Source organism: Anguilla anguilla, chromosome 2 (assembly GCF_013347855.1).
Source record: "Anguilla anguilla isolate fAngAng1 chromosome 2, fAngAng1.pri, whole genome shotgun sequence".
Classification (NCBI taxonomy): domain Eukaryota; kingdom Metazoa; phylum Chordata; class Actinopteri; order Anguilliformes; family Anguillidae; genus Anguilla; species Anguilla anguilla.
Genome location: NC_049202.1, coordinates 46,815,686 through 46,842,955, shown reverse-complemented (window position 1 = coordinate 46,842,955; position 27,270 = coordinate 46,815,686). Strand labels below are relative to the sequence as shown.

At 39.2% G+C, this 27,270-nt stretch overlaps 1 protein-coding gene across 4 annotated transcripts in view; it reads right to left on the bottom strand.

Moving 5' to 3' along the window:
* sdk1b (sidekick cell adhesion molecule 1b) overlaps positions 1 to 23,873 on the bottom strand; it is a 351,675-nt gene extending 327,802 nt beyond the window's left edge. For all 4 annotated transcript variants that reach the window (XM_035405015.1, XM_035405016.1, XM_035405017.1 and 1 more), the window contains exons 1-2: positions 23,786 to 23,873; positions 21,959 to 23,268 (exon numbers count right to left, since the gene is read on the bottom strand). In XM_035405015.1, the coding sequence (XP_035260906.1) occupies positions 21,959 to 22,646 (688 nt within the window). In that variant the 5' untranslated portion in view covers positions 22,647 to 23,268; positions 23,786 to 23,873. The remainder of the gene's footprint in view (positions 1 to 21,958; positions 23,269 to 23,785) is intronic.
* Positions 23,874 to 27,270: the final 3,397 nt, after the last annotated feature.

Below are 27,270 nucleotides of genomic sequence, written 5' to 3'. Positions count from 1 at the left end.
CCTCACAGATCATGTGAGATAGCACATTCCATTCCAGAATGTTACAGAAGGAATAACTAAACAGCTCAAGTGTCACTTTGGGAATTTCCGCGAGAGTGTGGAATTAAACAGCAAAAGTGTTAAAATGATCATCGCAGAAATGTTGAGGCGCGCAATGTTTAATGAACACCTGTTCATTTAACATTTGGTTCTGCATCTCCTTTAAATCTGCTGAAGAATCGGAAAAAAGAATAAAGTTTGCGTTGTTGCACAGGTAGAGATTTCTGTCAAGTACACATATGTTGGTGATGGAAGAGAATTCAAGGAAGTGGGAAATGTCAGTTTAACAAGGAGCTGATCAAAGCTGCTCAGGCTGATGCAACCTGGCAGTCTGTAACAATATCCGCACCTCGCGTTCCTTTATTTTGTTTGCCGATACGGCACTGTCGCCTCTCTCTTCTGACTTTCTTCCCAGAAAATACGATATGATTTGTAAATGTGTGTGCTTCTGGTCCAGACTACGATGCAGCTGGGGGAAATGGTCTCTAATCTAGTGAAATTTGCTGTGCCAGACATAACTCATTAGCAATAGCACCTCTGACAGGATGCTTTCTGGCACTGCTAAAACAAATTGAAGAGATGTAATGGAAACGTACCGTCATCTATGAGATGGTTATTTCAATAAAAATAAAACGCATCCAGAACCATGTAGTCCACTTTATTTATTTTTGACCCATGTGCTTTTGTACAAAATATCCAGCCAAAGGTAGTTCCAATTTGACATTTTGTAAACAATAAAAAACCCATTTCCATATCTTACACAGAAAACAATTTCTCTTGCATCAACGTGGGAGGAAAATGGCCGTCTCTGAAACCTGAAACACGGAGGCTATAAACTGGGGGCAGGAAATTGAATATAATGTGGTGGCGATGCTGCAGAAACTGTACACACACATCATTTGAACAAAAACATTCCCAAATATGAGGATTTTCCGGTTTTGTGGATGGAGCAGTGCTTCCAAGGGGAACCACTGCTCTCCGTTGTGACTATAACTCACCCGAGAGTCTTATTTTCTGCCTGCTCCAACACAGCACACTGCCGAAAATGAAAATCGTTCCCAATTACAGATGTCAATCCTGTGACTCTGAAATTCTCCAGCAGCAGAGCTTATGCCAAGAACAGTGCACCTGAGTTCATTGATTGCACTGCGGGACAGCTCTTTCTATTCAGGTCTCTGCTACAGGATTATGAATGTGTGTGTGTGTATGCGTGTGTGTGCGTGTATATATATGTGTGTGTGCGTGTGTGTATGTGTGTGTGTGTGTGTGTGCGCGTGCGCGTATGTATGTGTGTGTGCATGCGTGCGTGTATGAGTGTATGTGCGTGTATGTATTTGTGTGTGTGTGTGTGTGTGTGTGTTCATGGATGTGCTGAGGGAAATTGCCAGAGGCGAATGTACTACTACCATGTCGGGCATTCAAACTGCATAATGCCCAGCCCCTCGGTCATTATCCCACTTATACAATGGCATAACAAACATGCAATTCCATTGCGACGGAAATGTTCCTTAAATATTCCAGCAAATAACCCATACCCTATACCCCTTAGCAATGAACACGTCTTTCCGGTCCCTCTCTCTAACCAGGTTACCTAACATTAAAATTTTGTTTGGTTTTAGGTCAAAATGGTCTCATTTGTTTGTTATCATAAATAGCTAGCTAGCCATCTACTGAATTATATTCAACAGAGGCTACACTATAACTGTAGTCAATCTATAACTAGACCAGCTACCATCTACAGTCATTCATGGACATCAATCTGACACTGTTCCAAGTATGAGATTGTAACCGTTGGCTTTATGGAGTCAGACCGATGTGCGTTAATTTAGAATGCTGATGAAATTTTTCAGGCGCTACTTCATTGTCTGGAATATATGGAAAAACAATACACATTTCCCAGCCAATCAGAACTGAGTATTCAGCTGAGCCACTGTGCACAATATGGCCAAAAGCACCTGACATCCAACATCCCATGCAAAATTATGGGCATTAATATAGATTTGGTCTACCCTTTGCTGTGATAACAACCTCCACTCTTCTGGGAAGGCTTTATACTACATGCTGGAGCATTACCGTACGGATTTGCTTCCATTCAGCCAGAAGAGCATTACTGAGGTTGGGCACTGATTGGGCGATTAGGCCTGGCTCGCAGTTGGCTTTCCAATTGATCCTAAAGGTGTTGGATGGGGTTGAGGTCAGGGCTGTGTGCAGGCCACTCAAGTTCTTTCACATCTTTTGACAAAACCACTTCTATATGGACCTCGCTGTGTGCCCAGTTCCTCCACGAAGGGCCTTCCCCAAACTGCTGCCACAACGTTGGAAGCACAGAATAGTCTGAAATGTCACTGCATTAAGATTTGCCTTCACTGGAACTAAGGGGCCAAGCCCAGATCATGATAAACAGCCCCAGACCAAGGGGTTTCCCGATACTTTTGGTCATGGAGCGTATATTGTGGATGCGCAACATTTGTACGTCGAGAATAAAATTATATGTATCATATCTGACACAATAGGCTAAGCACTAAGACTTTATTATGATGGATAAACTTGAGTATTGATGTGCGTCATGCATGCACGGGTATTTTATACGACCAGCTGTGCAGCCGAAGATGTGTTCTAAAAATAGACTCTTCTCCATGTGAGCAATTGATTTGGAATTGAGCACAATGTGATCACTCCATCTGTGTAATAACTGAAAATCGGCATCCCTAACATGTACTGTATGATACTTAACACTGGCAGGCGTTAATGATGACCGAAGGTTAGCACTGTGTTTTTATGTTTATTTTTTACTCTTTCTTTCTGTGGTTCGTTCATAGAACTTATTGTGATTTATTCACCAAAGGATACTTCAGACTATGCTCTCCCAATTTAACTGATGAAGATGGTTTGGGGGGCGGCCACTTGAACCAACATCTCAAAGTTGTGCGCTGCACTACAAAAATCCTGTAATTAGCTTTAAAAGGCACACCTTTCAATAAGGCATGCTAAATCAGATCACCAGAGCCCTGCCAGTAACCCTTAATGCTCCAATGAGGACTGAAATCATAATCAGTTTGCACTAACAATATTTCACCACACAATGCATTCCCAATCAATAACAGCAGCGTATGACTAACATTTTTTACATAAAACATTTACCAACAAATATAGCATCATATATATCAGTATATATATATATATATATATATATATATATATAGTATATAATGTTAGGAAAATTAAGCTGGCATGAAGATACAAACAGGCACCCAGTGAATATCCTTTTGAAAAGATACTGCACCTTCGCAGCAATGATATTTTTCTGTAACATTCATAAACTAGACAGATGATGCCTCCGATACTGATAAAGCTGAACAGGGCAAAAATCATTTGAATGACCATATCAGCCTTCGTGCTTGTCCTCTCCATAATGCCAACATCATTCTTAAAACCAGCCCCAAAGCCAAACTGTACTCAACTTGATTACCATCGGTTACATTAATTGTAGAGAAAGACACTGATGTATCTCATAATTGGAAAGGCAATGAGAGAAGACTCAGAGATTGCTTGTATAGGCCTATGCAGAGAATAAATTCATCATATATTCTGTTTGCATACTTAACAGTTGTCTGGCATAACTCCTCGTAAGAAATGAATAATGGATATCGTTTATTAAAAGAATGTATTATTACTATCAACAACATGCAGATTAGCAGACACCTGTACAGGGTGTGTGTAATTTTCATCGACTGTGTAGCCCATGGATAATTCTGAAGTAAATGAGGTCAGGAATATCGCTCAGGGGTACATGAGTACATCTCTGGGGATTTTATACCCAGACCCTCATGACCAGACTCCTGCACAGTCAGCACAACTCCATACATGTGACGCACTGAATATGCATCAGTCAGGAATGTTTCACAGGCCTGAGAATAGCCATAGTGCAAAATGCCTACGGCTGCAGAGGCCCGGATTGTTCCCTTCATTTTCTCCATAAATAATATTTTTCTTCAAAGACAGACAGACACAAACAGTCGGAGAAATCCATTCGGATTTACTGTTGATAAACCAGTACTTTTTCTCTACGGAGCTGGAGAGAAGCTATCTAATTTACTTTTCATTTCTTGCAGTGCACCCTGGGAAAAAAATTCTGCTCCCATCTGGTCCTCTAGGTCATGCAAAAATCAGCTACATAGAAATTTATGGCAATCCAGAAATAATGGAAAATGTTACAATTAGGGATCAACCGATAAGCATTTTAAAGGCAAACACCAATACTGACATTTTTTGGCTGAGGCTGCCAATGGCTGGTATTTTGTGCCAATATTTAATATTGATGAATGCTCACATTTTCATTCCACAAGTTCCACATAAAATTAAAAGGATACGTTAAATTACTACAGATTGGTAGTGAAATAACATAATCATGTTATGATTTACAGGAATACAAAATTTAGACACTTTAGATAGATACCAGATAATAACAATTACAAAGCTGTGTTCAAGGTAGCCAATTAACTGAACTTTAACAGTTCACAAGTAACCAAACCCTCATTGATATTTTAAATGGGTTAACCAATAACGAAACACTCTACTAACCAGTATTTACACTCATATCTATCAACAATGTCCTGCAATCAGGTATTGCTCGTCATTAGTTAGAAATCAAAGTATAAAAACAGCACATTTTCATATTCTATGGGATTCTCGGAAGGATAACAAACCATGATCACCTTGTCAACATGACGTGTTAACAACTCGACAATAACTTGACTAATTCAAAATGACAACTTATACAGTTAAAAAGCATCCATACAGTAATAAGAGCAGCAGTAAAAGCTTTTGCGATTCTTCTTATGACACCATATAATTATGGTGTCATTTTAGTGGAATGATCATAGGAACACTAAATCCTGTAAAATTCTGTCAGGTTTACCCACTGCAAATGCATCTGTATTTCATATTTCTAGACAGGACCAGGTCCTCAGTGTGTGAAGACACGCTTAAGTACAAACTACAGTTCAGACATTATTAGTGTTCAATAATGGTGACACATTTTAGGAGTTACATACTGTAACTATAACCTACAATCTCAAAATCCAAACTTCCCTGGTTAAAGCAAAAAAAAGGAAAGGTATAGTTTAGGAATTAAAATGAACAAATTTCCTTGATTGATTTCCGCCAACATTAACAAACAAAACAATCAACGATTCATTGTTAACAAAACATGCAATTACACATGCAATTATGACAAAGGCTGGGTGTTTGTCACAGAAAATAATGGATTAAGGCATGGAGTAAAGTCATGGTAAAGTTGTTGAAAATTATAGAAAAATGAAACAAATGCAAAATCACAGTTGGAAAAAAGTTTTAAAAAACATTTATTTATTAATAGATCTCATGCGAAACAGGAATGAAATACCATAATATGCGCAACTTCAGCAACATTAACAAGTGCTTAAAAAATAAACAGAGTAACTGGCTGCGAGGAACAAATAGCCTACAAGTAAAACACTTTGATAGGCTGGTGCATTTAATTCGGTCCATCACAAATTGCATTACTAAAATAAAACATGGTTACCGTGTGTCTGTTTTTATTTCTTTAAAGTCTGTTTTGATACATATTGTACACAGAGGTGGAAAATCCAGGTTCAGAAAGTAAAAGTCCTCCCCAGTATTTTGTTCCAATCACCTGGATTTATAAATTAGCACAATTCTTGAGCCAGGAGGTGGAACTAATCAGTGAAACCAGCTGGCCGAGTTGATGGGTGGAAGAAACACACGGCAGGACAACACGGGAAGGAGCACTCGGCATCAATACTGTTGACAACAAGGGCTGTCAAACATCTGACTGCAATGACTGACAAGGACGCATTCCAGAATCTTATACGTTGTAGCACTTTCTCCAAGAGATCCCAAAAGATCCCAAGTAAGACAAAATAAATGGATTTCTGATAAATCCCTTTACACCAACATCCTGTGTATAACCCACGTGTAACTGAAGACAGAGCTTGTGATTAAATTAAAATCAATTCCTTAATTATGTCAACTGAATATTATAATTGTCCAAATTATTATACGAAGAAATTGGATTGGCTTTGACAGTAAAACAGGTGATGCCCAGAGTGAACACATCTCCAAAGACTGAGCCGATTGGTTCGCTGAGGATGACGAATGGCTCATGAGTCAGTTCCAACTGCCCAGAGACTTCATGAGTCTGTGCAACACACTGGAGCCAGAACTCCAAAGATCCTAACGCCATTTCCCATGCAATTCCAGCAAATGTTCAGGTGGTTTTGGTCCTCTGCTTGTTGGCGACTGGCACAGTACAGGGAAAATGTATCGCTGTCACCCTCCGAGGTCATTCCAGAAAGCAATGTCTCTCCTATAATTTGGTCAATACCTTCACATCCAGCGTGGTCAACTGGGCAAAACTCTGACTTCCCTTGTGGCTGACATGCTTTGTTTCTGGTCTAGGATTTTCATCTTAGCTTCCAGTTTCATGTCAAACATTTTCTTTTTACCTGCCGCATAGTATGCGGCACTTGAGACAGTTTACAACAGCATATATCTTGCCAGGCTTTAGTGTTCCCCGGGCTTGACACTCCACTGCTTACACTACTGAATAAAATATGTTTTTTGGCTTGTACTTCCATTAACAGCACTTCAATCTCCGCTTCAGAGAAGTTTTTTTTCTTCTTCTTTTTATCTTTACTTGGCCATCGCCTCAAATTGCCTGCAATGGAATTCCAAGCCACTTATATGGGGGCATCAATTTATGCTAATCACAAAATTGTGCGAACACGCTTTTCATTTACGATTGATTGGCATTTGTCGACATACGCACGTGCATAAGAGAAAAGCCGTCTACGCGTGTTTGACAGAGTCAACAGAATGTGTTAGTTTGTTTCCGATTATTCATAATTGTACACACGGTTGGACAAAAATATTCATAAATGAAGCCCAATGTCTTTTTGATCGAAATTTGCTGTGAACTCACAAGATTTGAACGTGATACTGCTATCATTCATTTTCACTCACTTTGCCTGACAGCTTTCCTGCCAACAAGGCGGTCGGTGTAAACAGATCTAGTCATGTGATGTCCGGGGCTCTACATCTGCAATATTCGCTGTCAAGAAAGACAAAGGTTTCTTGAATATAGCATACATTTCAACCAAGACTAACCATAGAGAAACAAGAGATAATTTAGGACTGGGAAGTTTGTGAAAGTTTTCAGTTTTTGTTCCATATGTGCTGGATTAAGGGTTGACTTCACTTAAAAAGAGATCAAAGATGATGTGTCATTCCTCCCACAGACATTAGAGTAAAAAACAAAACTAAAAGGCAGCAAGCCACAGTAATGAGATGCACATAAAAGCCAAGAGCAGGAAGGCCCATCTGATTCACTTTTGTCCTTCTCCTTCCTTCCAAGACTGTGCGCCACAACAAGTAAAATTCTCAACAAGACACAGTTTTTTTCCACTGTCTCACAGATGAGTAAGTGCCCATTCCTGGTAAATGTGACCCATATCCCTTCCCTTCCATTTGAAAGTAGACGACCCTGAAGGACAGACCTGCTGCCAGCTGCCAAATATTCCAATAATCCCGGCAGAAATCACCACTCCCCCTCGTTACGCCAGGACTGAATCAATCCCCAGCGAAACCCTGGGATTTACTCCTGCGCTTGGAGCCAAGATTACTGGACATTTGAGGCACACTGTGCCCTTTTCCATTGTGATGTCTGTTTTATTTGTTTGCTTGCTGGATTCTTCTGCTCTGTGCACAGTGCGCACACACACACCAGTTCTCCCCAAGTTTTTTGAAGAACGCAGCAGTTCAGCCTCACAGTTCAGCTTTTCCATTCCAATACCCCCCTCCCCTATTTATGGTCAGAAAAAATAATTAAAAGCTGCATGTCCCCACCTCATTACCAATAGGCAGTGCAAAGCGCATGAGGTTTTGTGACATAATGTAGCTCTGGCGAAGCATTCTGAAAGTACGCAGCAGCAGAGCAGACAGTTCAGCAAAGCTCATTCTGCTTAATGAGCACACAATATCCACTTTCTACCAACGGACAGCAGGCAGGACACTGCAGCTCAAATCTAAAGCCATTTCAGTAGGGAAATGCACTCTCATCTGTGAGGCAGTTATTTCACATTCATTCAAAACAGAACCGCAAAAGCAAGCTCCCTGTAATTATAGTTCAGCATGCACAGATAACAACCAGGCGCATTCAGCCATCTTCAGCATCTGCTGGCTATTAAGGTGTAATGAAAAAAATACCAAGATATAAAATCTTCTGGGGTTTGGTAGCGCTTAGCTTTTCTTCAATCATTATAAAGAGAGTATAAAGCTGACAGATGACAGAATGTTGGTATGTTTTATTGTCATTTACGCTGACTGCAGGATGCTTTTATTGCTCGAGCCTTTACTGAGATGGGTGTAATTAAATAAATTTCTTCCACACCTGAACATGTTCAGCAACTGGATCCTGTTCAAACATTACAGGCAAGCCCCCTCAATAGACTTGCAGTTCTGCTCTAAGAGCAGCTCTGTGGGTTCAGCTACCAGGGAATCAGCCACTGATTTTCAGCTGGAAAACCAGGTGTCTAATTAATCACCTTATAAAATGTGGAAGTGAGGCAGCTTGCACCCTTCCATAACTGGGGCTGCCCACCCACACATTAGCAAGAGCTCACTGAGCCCACGGACAGTATAAAAAAAAATACTGAAAATGATTAAATTAGCTGAATATAAAAACTTATAGACTGGATCACTTTCAGCGCACCTTTTAACTGGATTAAAACAAAATTAACAGATTAAAAAACTGATAAAGTGTAATGGATTATAATCATTTAATGAGCAATAAAATACCTTCTGGTGTAGTACGGTTACCCTAATTTTTGGTGATCTAATATTTCACTACAAATATTTTACTACATTATAGGAATAATGTCACAAAATGAGATTCTAGCCGGCTTCTGAGTTCCTTTGCATTGCATACAGGCCATTTTCTTTCATTAAAAAAAAAACCAACATGCATGCATAATTTTCTTCTTCAAGGCAACGTAGAAGTGTAGCCTTCATTTCATATGCTATCCATTTACACTGATGAACATTTTACTACAGCAATGGAGAGTAACTACCTGGCTCCAGGGTGCAATGGTACAAAGGCCTTACTATGTGTACCATATCAAGAGTGTTATCAGCACTAGGCTGAGATTTTCACTCATGCAATGTGCAATGGATATTGGATGAGGCATAACACAGACATTCGTAGAATGTCCTTTACATCATCAGAAGCATTTCATATGAGGCATATTACCTTGAATTCCGAAAGCGAATAGCCCGAGTGCTTATCTGGCCACCTCATCTGAAACCGGCGGTGCTCCTTTTGTACTGCCCATTTGGGCGGCATTCACAATGGCAAATAGCAACGTAACCTGAAGAACATCATTTATGCTACACCTACAAAAGTATGCCCTGAGGCCTTCTTTGCCATTTCACTGAATGGCTTAAATCACTTCCCTTCACTTTCGTACATGTAAACAGTATAGTCAGTGCCCGGTGATTTCTTCACATAGAAAAATTCCATGCAGATCCAAAGCATTTTTATAAAAATTGGCGTTGTTGTGACGAGAACAAATTACCTGCTAGAAATGGGATTCAAAAACTCATGCGGGCTGCACCAACTGACAACTGATACACCTGATATAACTGATACAAGTGTGAGAGAAGACATGTTAAGTAGATATTGATGTGATTGCTTGCTTTTTTGCACTTTATGCACATAGCTTTGTAAAATAGCTTGTTATAATATAATACAATCCTTCAAAATGTATGGCTTTGTTTTTATGACTAGGCATAATGAAAAACAATTATTTGTAGCAACTGTGAATCAGCCTATACCTTCTAATAGCACAAATAAAAGCAGCTGGTAGAAACGGACTTGGGCTTAATGGGTTTGGCACACCTGCGTTACATTCCTCACAGTTTCTTTTCTTTAACACCTTGCAGTTAAATAAAACGCACACCGAAGGGGTGTTGAACAGATGCAACACCTGGTGCAGGACAACAACATCTTATTGACTGTGTGTGCGAGAAACAAAGTTTAAACTGAGGACTTATCTTAAATGACGCTCATCAGAAATGAAAGTCGACAGACGCTTACGGGTGCACCGGTCGGGTTGCTGGAGAGTGATGGGACATGGAACCCAGCCGACTGGGCCCTCCCTAACCGAGCGACACTACCGCCAATTATGCATCGCCCTGCAGCCGCCAGAATTGGCAGGAAGGCGATCTGAGCCCAGACCATAGGCCCATCCAGGCACTAGAACAGCACCTTAACGGGGTGAGCCATTAGAGCCTGCTGCTCAGCCAATGCCAAAAAAAAAAACCATTTACACTAAATAGGGTAAATTAAAAATGACAATGCAATGTATTTGATGACAAAGATGTTCCTCACTTGCAAGACAGTAATGCAACTTTTGTTTCATCTGCTTGTACCTGTAGTTTTTCAGCTAATATAAATCAGGCCTGCGCGTAAGGCTTATCCGCTTGACTCCACACTACCTTTAAAACAAACTGCTTTAAATATTGTAATAAGCAGATACTGCTGCAAAAATTACAGAAATCTGAATTGGTCTTGAAATTCTCAATTGGTAAATCACTGTATGGGATTTCCGTGCACAACACTGACCACCGACTACTGTATGCAGCTAACGCTCGACCACTGTGAACATGGGCCTCTACTGTTCGAATGTTAAAACAGTGACTAATTACCACTCACAGTGTAATATAAATGATTCAACATGCCAATTCCTGAGCCACACGTCTTATAATGTGTGTAATGCTGGCAGGAAACAGGCTATCAAGCCTTCTGCTCACTCACTTTCTGCTTTCTCAGATCCTCTGCAGCCAGCTCTGTGGAGGACATTGCCTACTCGCAAGGTGAAGCACTGAAACACACCAGAATGGTTCCCTGCTGCAGTCATGTGTGCCTTTTGCCACCAGGTTGCCCAATGTCTCCAAAAACACTCTGTCCACCTCTGGAAATGGCGGCAACCATGAGTCATCAGAAAAGGACACACTCATTTGCATGCACACAGAACTGTTTGAGCCAACTTCTTGGAAAAGCACCGCCTCAGAGAATATAAATAGCAGCTTTTTGAAAGATAGGAGTTTCTTTTCACTTCTTGGAACAATCCAATTTGCCACTGACAAGTTACTACCACTTAAATCCAATTGGCATCACACTCATAATTAATTTGTCCGTTTGGATCCCCTGAGATTGTTGCCAAGTGGTACCGTGTCTGCTTCTGTTCTTCCCCCATGCAGATGCTGAGGGAAGGTTAAATAATAGTCAGTGAAAATCAATCAATCAGTGAGAGTCCAAAGTAATATCGGACAATAACAAAATCAACAACCACGCATAACTTCAAGTGAATTCAGTCCAATTAGCTGCAACCTCATTCCAAACCAAAACAGAGCTTTCAGTTAACTGCCTGCAGCATCAACAAGTGAGGCAACGTCAAAGAGGATTCACGACACTGGCACCAATTCCGATTCCTCAATAATCGTCATTATAATAGAAAAACGTTAATGCGGAATTGGCAAGAGAGAACTGCCTGTGTGTGAGGACATCCCAAAGAAACCATTTTATTAACAACTTCATTATAATTAATTGAAGTCGTTAGTTTCTCATTTAAATGGATAAAATATTGCCCATTGCTGATTACAAAACTTTTGTGTTATTTTCACAAATTGAAAAAACAGGGTAAGAGACAATTTATGATACAAGGACAGCTCAATTACAGTGAGCTCCATGTTTGGGACAAAGACATTTTTTTCTGGATTTGGCTCTGTACTCCACAATTTTAGAGTTGTAATCAAACACTTCACATGTGATCGAAGTGCATATTCGCAGCTTTTTTTATTTATTTATTTTTATTTATATAGGCCTACACTTTGGTATTCTATTATAGTAGTTTTTATACATGGCCCTCCCATTTCAGGACACCATAATGTTTGGGACATATTAATGTTATGCAAATGAAAGTAGTCATGTTCAGTACTTTTTTTTGCATATCCTTTCCGTGCAATGACTGCTTGAAGTCTGTGACCCACAGACGTCACCGGGTGCCAAGTATGCTCTGCCAGGCCTGCAGCCATCTTAGACTCCCGCTTGTTTTCTGGGCTAATTGCCTTTTTTCAGTACATGAAACAAATGTTCTGTTGGATTTAAATCGGATGAAAGACTTGGTCTGTTAAGAAGCTTCGAGTCTTTGGCTTTGAAAAACTCCTTTCTTGCTTTAGCAGTATATCTGGGATCGTGGTCTTGCTGAAGGATAAAGCCCCGTCCAATGAGTTTGGAGGCATTTGGTTGAACCCGAGCAGATGAGACGCTTCTGTACACATCAGAATTCACTCTGCTGTGCTATGAGCGGTTGAATCAATGAAGACAAGTGAGCCAGTGCCTGTGGTAGCCATACATGCCAAAGCCATAACCCCCAGAATGGTGTCCAGAAATGGGGAACCTATGCATTAAAAAAAGTGCTGTAATTTCTACATGGTGAAATCAGAATGTACAAATACCCTTAAATAAAACCTGAGAATCTGCACTTTAATCACATGCAAAATGCTTGATTACAAATATTAAATTGTAAAGTACAAATCTGGAAAAAATTATGCCTTTGTCCCAAATACAATATATTTTGAATCCCCCCCCCTCCAAGCTATATATGGTGTTACAGAGAAAAAATAATCTAATATCCATAAATGAACACCATGCTAATGCAACCTCTAATGATGATTCAACTCACTACTCCAGCCTCTTGACTGCCCAATGACAATAGCTAGCAGTAATCAGGCAGACAGACAGTTTACTACCAATACATAATAATAAGGGGAGAACAATCAAGGAACAATAATGCATTATACCGTCTGAACATGACATTGCCTTATTAATAACTATGTCTGACACTGAAAAAAATAAATCATACAGCAGACGAAAACCGTAGTGGCAGAGTGTTATCAAAGCAGGAACACAGCAGGAGGTCAACGCTGCAGGAACAAGGAGGACCTAAATACAATAGTAAACCATGCCAACTTCTTTTTGTACAGTTCAGACAATAGATTTTGAAAATGTACTCATGGGATATTAGTTACTAACAATTTGGCTTCATAAGCATGTAAATTGGTCCACAGCCAGTAACGGATTCCCTTGTCTTCATGTTGTAATGGATTATTGTGTTGCGTCAGTGTTTAAAACTTTATTAACTTCATGTAGGCCTATATCCTGCCATTTTATCTAGGTCTCTCTTTAAAGAGAGATTTTCTATTAATCTCAGTGAAACTTCCTGGTTAAACAAATTATAAATAAAATGAACAGACAATAAGGGGAAAGATTTTAAAAGAAAAAAACATTCATGATAACACTGGAACATTTCCCTAACACCAAGGCTATCTTCACACGGAGTCCATTGTCACTTTGAAGACGCTACCAAAGAAAATGGCTCAGGTAGTCCATTATACTCCGTAGGCTCTCCAGATGGCACAAAGGCCATCTGAACAACAGGAGGTGCCAACGCTAATCCCCTGTGCCTTATCCAAGGGTGGGAAAACTCACAAGACAGGTTTGCTAGGCACCCATGCTCTTAGTCTTCTCTGCCTTGTGGTGAATATTCATCACTTTCCCTCCCCCATTTCATGTGACGGCTACACATCACCGAGTCCACTCTGAACGCACAAGGAAGGGGGGGTATAGTCCCAGTGATTTTCACTGAAAATATCCTTTGCGTAAATGGAATGCTTTTAATACTCTAATATTATAACGAGAGACAGAAAATGACACAGTTTTAGAGGGAAATATCTGATGCCTTTTTCAAATGAGCCTCTCAGGCAGGGTGAGAAAACTACTTTTAAACAAGGGCTGCCATTTCAAGATAGCCTTAGATAATGTTTTTTTTTTTTTTTTTTTTTTTTAAAAAGGGCGAAAGAATCTCTCCAAATATAATATTATATCTCCAAATATTATATTAACACAATGTATGCACAAAAGAAAGACAAATTTAAAAATTCAGTGCTTCCCTAATCCCACCTTTTGGCCAAAATGAATTGATAATATAATTTGTTAATGTTCCAATTGAGATTTTGTTTATTTTCTTTTTAAATTCTAAACAGACCCGAGAACATACTCTGTGACAGGGAGCTCCATGCTCCAAAGTACCATTTTGTCTGCCACAAATGTGTTGTATTGCAATGTGTACACAGGGTGTGTTCTGTGTGCGTATGGTACGCTTATGTACATATCCCGGGAATATCAGTTATAATGTCCTCATAGATGTTTACAGTTAAAGTCCTCTCCTGGTTGCTGAGCGTGTATATTATATAATTTTGATTCTTCTATTAATTCTATTCATAGTTCTATTCAACAGTCTTCTAACAGCAGGAAATCTTCTGAGAAATCTGGAGCCTATTTGATGAAAATCACCATTTTTCTGATAATTTGGTTTTGGAATTGTCAACACTGAAGGCAAACTGAAATCTTGAATCATTGGACAGGTGCTGTAGGTTCTCTCATCAACCTTATTCATAATTGTAATGTGTAGTCTCCTTGTTCTTATCTCAAAACAAAAACATCAATGTAAATTCTTTAAAATTTCAGAAACATTTTCTAGAGAAACTAGGCCTAAATAAAGACATTTAGAAATGCTGCAATACCTATTTTTTTGTTGCACTCTTTCAGAACTGGGTCCCTTGTTTCTTCATCTTGCCAATGATTCAAGGTTGGTTTTACCCGTGACCTTCCAAAACCAAATAATCAATCAGTCCTTAAAACTGAGGTCTTGGATATCAACATGTAAAGCCAGAAAACTCCAAACATCATTAATAGGCAAGGTCAAAGTGTGTATATATAGGGGAAATAAATTATATTCCAGCTCAGTTGTCTACTTGAGCCAGCCGGTCAAAGATGGTTACCTGCTGTGATTTTAAAGTGTATTTCTCTACAATAAAATAGGTTTTGTGGATGGAATGCAGTGTACAATGCAGTCTTCATAAAGCGAACCATTTCACCTGCAGGAAATACCACAGTATTTTAGTTAACAGATATATTCCTATGTGCACTGGGCTGATTTCTACACTCGGCCACCAAGTATCCAGTGTGTTTTGTAATTAAAGAGAATGATAACATTTAAAGTGAAAAACAGGTCCAAACATTAGCATGAAAAAGTAGTGAGAACGTACCCAGCGCAACACAATATATGGGCCGACCGCAGAGGTTGTTAAGGATATAGCCGACACAACAAACATAAATTTTCCTGTTGCCCAGAGAAATTAAGTATGCTGGAGAGCAACAGGTTGCAAGGCACACGCCACCAAAACCTGATGTTGTTCCTCATCTTACAGAAGCTGGTTTACTTTAAGTGATTTATTGAACATGGTGATCTGAATCTGAAACGAAAGCAAGTCCTCAAAGTGTTGATCGGTGACATTTTTACAGCACACAATGGAATGCATTTGCTAAATGGAATACATTTCCCTTTTCGCAGACATCTGGTGACAAGGTTCACTCAAGAAGTGAGTTGTAAATTTCCTCATCAAGGGCAAAAATATTCTCTGAAAATGAATTTCAGGTAAATGCTTTCTACAAGCAGAAATACTGGAATAATAATAATAATAGTAATGATAATAATGATAATAATAATAATGGCATTCAGTTAATATTTGATTTATTTATATAATAATTTATTGTCCTACCTTCTGAATGACATTACCCTTCTGAGACATTAAATTTCCCACAGTGCACTTTAGTTGTTCTCCAGGTGGCATTTACACTTGGATACATTTCAGTTCTAGACTACTTGGTTCAATTGGAGAATGAAAGACTGTATACAACTGCTTTCATCATCAGAATGTTTATCTAAAACATCTGACAAATTCTGACAGAAAAAAGGAGGAACACAAGCAGCCTCCTGTTAACAGTGCCGAGAACCGTTTCTGCATTTTTCGGAGTCCTGACAAAAACTTGAAAAAGAATCCAAGCAGGAATACCTCAAGTGAGACGCTACAATAAAGCCGAAGATGCAGGAGACGTGTTCATTTATCCTAAACTTCAACAGTTTATTTTTTGTTTTTACTGATAGTTCAACATTTTAGTTCCCAACCCTGTTCCTGGAGATCTACCCTCCTGCAGGTTTTTTTTTATTTTTTTATTTCAACCCTAATTTGGCACACCAGATTCTACCAATTAACAGCTCAGCAAGATCTCTATCTGTTAAATAGGTGTGCTTTTGTTAGGGTCGGAGTGACAACCGACAGGATGGTAAATCTCCAAGAACAGGGTTGGGAACCACAGTTTTAGCATGTTTTAATTGTCTGGTACTCATTTAACAGTGAACATAACTGTAACCATCTGATCCCACCCTAAAAGGAAGGCTTGCCAATTTGAATAGGCTGCTTGGGAGCAGAGGCGGAGCTCAGCTCACATCGTGCCACTTAGGAGCCCCTGCTTTGTGTCACATCAATGGCCAAGGCAGCAGTGTCACGTTTCCGCCTCTGCTATGAGCGTAGCCTAAATAACAGGGTAACACATACTACAGCGAATTTCAAACCAGATCCACCCACTTGTTTTCCTGACATTACCAGGCATCATAAATTGTCGAGAGGTATTATCCGCCTTCATTCATTTTCCAGTAAAAGGATTTGTTTTGTTAGTATGCATTTTGATGGGATCATTGTACTATTCCCTACAACATTTGTGGACTGGTAAACAATTTCCTTTTCATAATCCCTCTCCGACAATTTCATATTCTAGTCTGGGAGATCAAATGAAAATTAAGAAAAAACTAAGAAGCTTAAGAGTCACTTCAATCAATAGTTATCAGCCACAGATTAGTCTAAAATTTGCTGCGAGTATAAATAAGGAGGCATTACTTTGCCAGGCCCACTTTGCCCATGAGCCCCACGGGGTGACACACAGCATAGCACAGCTTCACTCAGGGAGGGAGCGCTTCGGTAGGCATTCCCGCCAAATTACGCAACTGCCACTCATCTGGCCATGCGGGTGCTGGCTGTCTGCCTGCCTGCATCAGCTGCATCATTTCTGCAGCCCAGCAATGACTGCAATAATGCAGCTCAGTGTGAACTGCAGAGTGAAAAGAAGCAGTGGTCAGCTGCATGCATTTTGAAGGCTTCGAGCAGTGTGAGCCCTACTGAATTTAAAGAGGATAGAACAGTCGGACAAGATTGTGGAGCATTCAAAATTAGAGAAAAATGAAATTGTTAAACAAAAATTGTTTGAGTTTTATTTTACAACGAATATTAACACTTAACAGCCCCATTCAATCATTGATCAATTCTGCAACATAACTGTATATGATATAGCAGTCCACTGAACTGGGACAACACAAGTAACATTTTGACAACAAAATAATCCTACAGACCAACATATTAAATCTATTGTATGTTTTCTAATGATTAGGCTACATCAAAAACATAAGATGAAGAGATCATTCAATCCATCTATGCTTGCTATTTACTTACAAACTCAAGAGCATCACAGTAAATGGAGAGATACTTCAGTCAACAAAATTATACCATTCTTTGCGGCAATTATGATTAGTTCTTCTTCATTCATTCATTTCTGGTAGCCAGCACGTGAACATCAGCATTCCCCCAGTTATGATTACATGAAGGTACTGACCCTGACCATGAACACTGACATAACTAATGCTAACATATATTCACACAAATTGATAATGATGCTAAAAGAGTTTATAGAACCTGTACATCATGATCAAACTCCTCTCCAAACAGGATGTAGATAATCCTTTTGATAATTCAGTGCTCTTATAAGCAAATGTTCACTGAAGGAATACATCAAGTAAATCTGAAACACCAGGAGTGACCAAGAAAACTTCCTTTGGCAAAGGCTTAAAAAGGCTAGGCTAGCATTTGAAGAATTGCCACCTTGATTTGGCAACGGGAAGTATTTCTACAAATTATATTTGAACACCTACTCAACATATCAAACAGAATTTTTGATTGTGAACGTTTTTGAATTAAAATATATAAGCTAATATTTCTGCCTCACATCAAATAAACTAAAATCTGCTTTCCTGCCCCTGAATTAATTTCCAAGATACATCAGCTATTGTTATGGGAGAACAATAGAATCTTTCATTGTGATGGACATCTCGCCCACACAGACAAAAAAGGTAGAGGCACCAGCTTGCTGGCGCTCCACATTCATGAAAATGTATTCTGAGAGCACGGTTTCCTTACGCACATTACAGGAGTGCTGAAGTACAAAGAATCAAGCCGGTGGAATCTGGAGTGGTCAGACTTTGTCTAGCTTCAAAACAGAGGCAATATGCTGCTTTTCTGGAACATTTTTGTTCTGTAGACTTTCGTCGTCCCATCTGAATTTTAGATGGCATTTGGCAGTTTGGTTTTAAATTCATATTTCAAGGTCCATTTTATTTGTTTGTAAGGCTCAACCACTCCAGAAATAATCGGTCTCGTAATTTGAGTCAAGAGCAGAAATTGCAATCGTAGACACAAAGAATAAAGAGGGTTATTTGAGATTGTTGTAGAGGGCACACACTTTGGTTTCCATGAACAATGTTGAACTGGCTTTGTTTGCATTTTATCCCTCTATAAAATCTCACACCGTCATATAAAACCATCAGTTGTGCAAGTTTAATATTACATAGATGGCCTAGAACCAATGTAGAGATCTGTTTTCATTATCCATGACACTTCCTTTAAAACAACATAAAAGCAAAAAGTAAAAGTGGAGGTTAAATGTCAACTTCAACCCAATTTACAAGGTTCGATTATGCTGTTGGCTCCTTATATCTGATCAATACTACCTAACCTCTTCCCAGATTTGTGCTGGTAGCATTCCAAATTTGAAAAGACCTTGACATTAGACTTTGGAAACAGCTGACACTGCATGTGCATCAATAGCAATGCTGCACTATTACAAAGAGTGAACAGAGAGCATGCTACAGAACAGCATGGCAAAATTTCTCTCCTACACATACCCAACAATTATACAGAGTTCAGTAAATTTCAGTTTAACAATATAGTGTCTTATCAAGCATCAAAATGCAGCCCACCATTCATTTGAGAGAGCTAAGCGTTCATCTGTAAATGTCGCCATGGCGTTGACTTGGTTCATTAACTCCGCTCAAAATAAATTGCCCCATTGCTACAATTACCATAACCATTATGCCTAGTCATGCCACAATCTTACCAGAGCTTAGACTCAATTGCAGTGAAATTATATTTTAACAGGACTCAAGCCAAGGCCAGCAGACCTTTTCTATTCAAAATATCTGCGAAAACTGGTTGGTTGGGGCTCAACGGCACACAAATCAGTCACCCAGTTACCTTCCGTGAGGCAGTTTCCTTTCGTCCCTGGTTAATCAGTAATCGTCTTCATCATTGTCCTGGACTTTGTAACACTGAGAGCAATGTTCTGTATTCCCCAAAGTAACCTACCAAGTTTACAGTAGTCACTAATCACAGCAGATGGCGGTTTGCCATGCAGCGCCAGACGAGTAACCAGCAGAGTTTAGGGGTCCTGTGAGCAATACTGCCCTTTTCCCCTTGAATAAGATACTAAACCTGGATTAGGTTATTAAACTAACTGGATGTGTATAATGTGCAATGTTTTCATGCCACCTGGGATAAGGGATCCTGTTCAGCAAATATCTTAAGAAGGCCAAGTAATCTTGTTCCAAGCAGTTCCAACAGTGCACGTTCAACAAACATTATAGCCGACATATTCACCACCAACCAGTCTAAATAATTGCCTCATTCAGTATATAAACTTGGTGCAGGTGCTCATTTTGCATTTTTTCAATATTGTGCAGTGGAATATTGTCATAAATTTTATCATACGCAATTCTTCCATTTTGGCATGGTGCATTCTGAGTTATTATAGTCACCATGTAATCCAAATTAGAATTGCAATTGATGTTAGTAAATACAATAGATAATCACACAACTCACAAATAGTCAATAAAGTGGGTGCTAACATAAGACAAAATCTTTGTTTTATACATTTCCACAGACAACGAATTCATTTGGAGCTATGACATAACATCAATGGATATTGTACTCATTTTAGTTTAGGATAACTGACATAGATACACTGCAGTGAAACGTATGCTAAATCTGATATATTAATCAACAGAATTCAGATTAATCTTTCCACCCAATAAATTTCCAGAATTATACACTCCTTTCCAGAGGATATAAGGCTGAAGCTCATGAAGCACCTTACAGAAGATATTTATTTTTGCCAGATGGCACTCCTAACTCATCATTCCCCCTTCTTAAAGGGTATTTATATCCAACAGGATCTTCACTATTACCATATCGTGGTCGAATAAAAGAATTGATCCATCTGCTGTACTTACTTCCAGGCATATTACTCAAAGTTCCCATAATTCATTCTATCCATATCCGGTCTTTACAGGGAAAGTTACCCATTAAACTCTTTGCCAGCCCAAATATGCAAATAAGGAAAAACTATAGGTCAAATATAAGCAGAATTAGCCTCACACACAGCTATACTTGGCAGTTTGCCTTGAAAACATTGTGAGTGTTCTGCTAGATAAGGCTTACCCAATGGGTTTCCATTGTTGTTTAATAAACAACACAAGCCAGAGAGAACATTTTTGTCAAGTAATATTGTCCTCAGCTCAGACAATGAAGGTCAACAAGTTAAAATGCTAATCGCTAATTGCTGAACACTACAAAAAAAACCATGATGGAATTAAACATTAAATCTAACACCAAAGCAGCAACAAATCCTTTAAGATTTTAAATTTTCAGTCTCAGCAAGCATCCAAATGACAATGTCAAATTACAAAACCTTATTCATTAGACCTTATTCTTAAAAATGAGCATGTTAAAATGTAGATAAACAACATAAGTCACCAAAAACAACCAGCTGACATCAAAAGCCAAGTGTTCCTTCCAGAGGTTCTTTCATGTCACATTTGTTTTTAAGGTTCACTTAATGCACAGAGTCAAAAACTTGTCAGCTATGCTTGACTCTCAGTGCCTGCATAAGGACTGGGAGGAAAATACTTCAGGAATTAATTCAGTTATTGTGACAATACACTGCCTTTTGGTTTTAAATATATTAACATTTTACTTGGAAATCATGCATTTACAAAGGAGGCATGCAAGACAAAGTAATGGTCTTGAATTCTTGTATTTTGAGAAATCATTATTTGCATTCAGACCATATGCCATCTGCAACCTTAGCACCCCCCCCCCCCCCCCCAAAAAAAGAAGAAAAAAGAAGAGAAAAAAACAACGGGGATTGTTCAGTGTCTGACCTCCCCCATTCTTCTGTAGTAAAGTCTGTTAGACACTGCGTCAGAATGTCTGGTACTATAACCGCCAATCAGTATTGCAGTTAACTTGGCTCCTTTTATTGATTACAGACATGCGTGTGCACACTGGTAAAACTAGTCTAATCAGTCTGATTTTACTGAAGACCAAATAATCTGACCAATCACTTGAATTAGAAAGCGGCAGTGTACACACCAATACAGAAATTGGCCTGAAAACTATCGCTACATGCATTTAAGCCTTATCTATAAATATAAATCAAAACGAGTTCGCAAACTACACTTTCATCTAACACTATAGCTACAATAGCCTTTCCATAACCAATACACCCCCGCCCCCCCCCCCCCAAAAAAAAAAATCACAATTACTGTTATAAATGCACTTGTATCTTGAATTAAATACAATTCATATTATTTTATCATAAAATATGCGAACGTCGGGGCTACCAATCGGGCGTATGTGAAAACATACGTAAATAATGAATCCCAATTTAAATACTGCCGCCAAATTAGTTGGCCAATTGCAATAGGTGTATAATATTCTAAAAACGTTATCTTACCTTGAGCCAGCGCTGTCAGCACATGGGAATTGAAAAAGAAGAACGCCCACCAACTACATATACTCAGTGTAAACTTTCTCCTTCCATTCCCGATTTGGCGGCTGTTTACTGGGCTGTTGCGTGTAATCTCTCGGGTAATCTTTTTGTCACCGTGATTGTGGCGGGTAATTTCCGTAATATTACCATTCATACTGGATAGTCTGTCCCCAGTTATTTGGTAAAAAGTAGCATCCATGACCAGCTGTACTTTGGCATCAGAGGTTTTCCCGCTAACGTTACACTTCGGATGAGAGCGACGGCCACCAGAATGAAAAGCGTTTTCAATGCGCCTCCCGCTGTCAGTTGTGTTCAAGGTTTGATTTCTCCCGTGCATGTCTTGAAATCGACCTGTTCTAACGTTAACATATTTTTTTGGGCATGCAGGGCGGTCACTAACATGAGCCCCGCCGCTGCAATCGAATGTAAACTCCTTGCGCAGATACTCCTGTTCCGTGCGTCTTCGACTGTCAGCTATTATGGCAGTGCCAATTGTTGAGTAAAGACCATCGTGCTGCCACTTATTAAACTCTCCTTGTGTAGATACTATTGTGCTAAATGTAGCCCCTACACTGGGATCGTCAAAAATATCATCGTGCTTTTGTCCAGCAGAGTTGTTGGAATTCAGATTTCTGTGATCCCTCATTTTCATTTGCAATTGATCCCGAGAACAACTCCCTAATACATTTGTGACGGTAGGATTTTGCTTATCCGCTTTAATCTGATATCTCCCACAAATGCTTGGTTGTTTTGATGCCTTTACGGGGATACTGTCTACAAGAGCATTTCGTTAATCACTGTGAACTGCGCATGATAAAACATTGGAATTATCCATCGTAGTTAGCTAGCCGGACAGCTAGCCATGTCCTTTCACTTAATCGATTTCTTTCTACTAATCAGTGAATTCCCGGCTCCTCCGCAATGAAGTAGGATCCTTTCAGAGTATCTGGAGTAAGTTTGTTTCCAAAAACGTTGAGACGTGCAAATATGCTCCTTTTTCGTGGGTTTTCTTCGCAAATCAACCAGTTATTTTTACGTATTCCGTTTCAAGTCCTTCCAAAGTCGTAGCGAACTGCCGGTCTCTGTCCAAAAGCCTCCAATTCAAATGGCAAGCAGCTAGCTAGCCAAATGCCAACCGACAACAGGTTCGCTAGCTTGTTAGCTTACAAAATGAAACCTCATCTCTTCAGACCATTTCGCAAATAATGTCTTACCCGCATCACACGATTTCTCTTCTCCAGAAACACACAATGGCTGTTTACAAGTGGCGAAACCTGCGAGGAAAAAAGAGCTACCTGTAGTCAGTTGGCCAATTCAACATAGTCATCTCCAGTGAGCTAGCTGGGCTAAGTTAGCAAACGTACCGTGAGAATTTAACTGCTCCTCATGAACCTGCCACAGTGCCACTTGCACTGAAGAGTAACGAGGGTCTTCGATTTATCATGAGCAATATACTCTACATGCGAGTTCGCAAAAATATATATATGCTGTGTTTTAAAAAACGACAATGAAACAAAAGTATTAATATAAACATAAATTGTTAGCTTGTGGTCATCCTATTTTTGAAAATAGTGCACTAAGTTTGCCGGCAGCTTTAGCTCGCGCACTTGCTAGGTACCGACGGTAGCGGAGCTTCATCATTAATGCCATTCCGCTTTTCGCTTACTAAATAGGCGGGGGTTTCCAGCAAAACAAATTCCACTTTTGAAATGCTGGTAGTTAAATAAATGAACTACACTCATACATAGAATCATAAAAGACCGCAGTTAGTTCACAAAACAGTAGACTTACTTTGGTTTTATGTCTTGCTGTTAGCAGCAGTCTCTGTCAGAGCACTTGACTCGTCGTCAGCAAGAAACAACTAACTTCCATTCACAACATGCTCGTCCCGCCCCACTTTAAAATCATTGGTCAGTGCTTTCGCAGAACAGAACGCCTGCAATATTTTCATTGTGCGCACGTGGAGGCGGGATTGGTCCGAATGCAGTTCCACCGAAGGAGCAAGGCGCCCCCAAACCGAGAAACAAGTGTAATGGTTGATGTTATTTTTAAACCGCTGTGGTCATTTTGCGGATGCACTTTTACTGATTAATATTGTTCTTGAACCATTGCTGACAACTGGCCTCACAATTGATACGTGCTGTATTACAGATAAATTAAGAGGAACTACTTTGATGTGGCATCTGTAGTAGGGTGGGACTGGAAGCAATTATTGTTATTTTAATGACAATACCATATAATTTCAACATTTCAAAGTAAACTATGCTTTGGTGGATTTCAGTGGGTTTCCGGATCAATCATTTCTTTCTTTTGGAGCTTGCCAAACAGTAAAACCAAGTGGATTTTTTTGCATTACGCTGTAGAAGTTATTGCTGTGTGAGTCCCACCAAGTTTGATGAAATGGTTGATGAAATGTCATCTTTCTAGTGCATCTTTCACATCAATATGCTGTGATTACAAACATAACACACACACACACATGGACTTTGGTTAAAGTGTTTTTTTATCTTAAAAGGTGAGTTTTTCACATTTTTACATAAACTTTTTTTATTACTTTTATCTTTATCACCAGTTTAGCATCAACACCTGTGATTCTCAATGTGTACTAATAGGTACACAATTCTACCAAAGAGCTACTGGGAATTGGACAAGGGGGTATCTCTCACCAATGACAAACAGTAGCATCTGGGCAGTAATGAAATGGTATCTAAAAAAATCAGTAACCCACCCTTTTTCCAACAATACCAAGCCAATCATGTCCCGTAACTTTGGACCTCTGGACATATTCACCTATAAGACAGCCCAGGTTCAAACCTGCAATGTTAGGCCATTGGCCCAGTCTGCATTTGTGGCACATCCATTTACCACTTTAGTCACTTAACCATAATAAATAACTAATTGTTAATGCAGCTGGAATAAAGCAAAAGCTTAAGGGCATTGTTTCAAGAAAGAAATGTTTTTTTCCCCCAGTGTTATTTATATATTTCGATATTCTGTGTGTTCTGTGTTTAAATAATAAGTGACATTGTTTACCCCTTCAGAAATACTTTAAAATATGTTTTTTGTTTCCAATTACTCCACCAAAAATATTTTCTCCTGAAAATACTGTTATTGTAGTATAATATTGGGTATGAATAAACTTTGCTGAAGTAGTGATAGGATAGCTAAATGAATCTCAAGCTAAAAATGATACTCTAGCCTTCACATACACTCAAAATGTAGAGCAGAAAATTTACGTGGTGTTGATCATTAAATGCCACATTAAGATTAACTACTAAAACTGATGACCTTAATTTTTATAGCATCAGTAAATTTTCTAAATCTGATGCCTTGGAATGTCTTATAGCAGGCAAATGTTCTTTGATATGAGGTCATCAATATAAGGCCTTGAATACCGAGAGCTCCCTAACAAGGCTAAAGTTCTTGTGTGTTGAAGAGAAATAGGCAACAGTGATATATCAGTGTTCCTAAGAATAGGTTCTGCATGTTTGCACTGTGATATAAATCTTAAGGGAAATTTCTTTTCAAAAGGCATTTAAATTAAGATGGCGGTGATTGCCAGCATTTATTACCCCTAAAGGGAATGTTCAGCTCACCTGTAATTGTTGAAAAGATTCCCAGAGCTCTCAGCTTTTTTGCTGGGTGCCTCTCATAGTCTTATTGCATTGCTTTACTTTTTCCCCAGATGTCCAAGTTTCCTCCTTCTGTTCCAGTACACAAGACCTGCTTTATTACTGTATGCAAATGAAACTTTGGATGTCTGATAATCATCTTTCCTCGCTGAGTATACTTTTCCCTGTGTGATCATCTTTCACAGTCAGCAAGAGACTTTACTGTCTTATTGTGCCATGTTTGCATTTACATTTTCAAGGAGAGCCAGGATCATTGCATCTGTGCCTGAACTACAGAGATTTGGATGGAATATAATCTCTTTGATATTTTTTAAACTTTAAAATGTAGTGCTCAGTGCTCACAATCCATCCTGAATGCCATTTTTTTTTTTAGTTGTAATTAAGATTACGTATTCTGAAATCCGTTTGTTTCTCAATATGTCTAGATCCTGTTATGAACAATTAATTCACTGGTTGATGCAGAAAGCACATCACACACAGGGCAAGTTGAAAATGAATGCAATTTGTGTACCCCTTGACTATTTCAAGATCTGATTCTTGTTTTGCCAGCAATTATCATCTTGGAGTTTGTTTTTTCCCCCCTAGAACAGGAACAAATATAGTGCTGTAAAAAAGTATTTGCCGCATTAGTTACTCAATCAACCAATTAACCAAATGTAATTGATAATTAGATTCAGCTGATTGAATCTAAATTGATAATTGATAATTAGATTCAGCTGACTGAAGCTTGATTGTAGCCTGCCCTGTTGAATCTAAACCTCACTCATATTGAACCTTACCATCAGAGTGAAGTAGTCACCACAAAGTTTCTACAAGCACACTATGCCACAATCAAAGGAAATTCCAGAAGAGCTGAGACCAAAATTGTTGAAATATATCCTTCTGGGAAGCATTTCAAACCCATATCTAAGGCTCGGGGACTCCACTGAACCACAATGAGAGAGTCATTATCTCCAAATGGAGAACACTTGGAACATTGTTGAACCTTCCCAGGAGTGGCCGGCCTGCCACTTCTCCAAGGGCGCAGTGACAACTCATCCAAGAAGTTACAAATGATCCCAGAAAAACATCCAAAGAACTGCAGGCCTTTTTAGCTTCAGCTAAGGTCAGTGTTCATGACTCCACAATAAAAAAGAGACTGGGCAAAAATGGGATTCATGGGAGAGTAGCAAGGCGGATATTTGCGATAAAGCAGGATGATCCCCAAGCCTTTCGCGATAATGTTCTATGGGCAGATGAGTCAAAAGTGGCACTTTTTGGATGACAATGAACAGAAACTGAAGCATAATTGGGCTATACAGAAAGATAATTATCCAAAACACAAAAGAAAGTCCACGTCTGAATAGCTGAAAGAAACAAAATGAATGTTTTGGAGTTCCCTAGTCCTGACTTGAACCTAACAGAGATGGTAAATGGTAAATGGACTGCATTTATATAGCGCTTTTATCCAAAGCACTTTACAATTGATGCCTCTCATTCACCCATTCAAACACACACTCACACACCAAGATGTTGCAACCAGTTATTAAGTTTAAGGGGATAATTACACTGTTTGACCAAACGTATCTGGACACCCCTTTGTATGGGGCTGTTTTTCATGGTTTGGGCTAGACCCCTTTGTTCCAGTGAAGGCAAATCTTAATG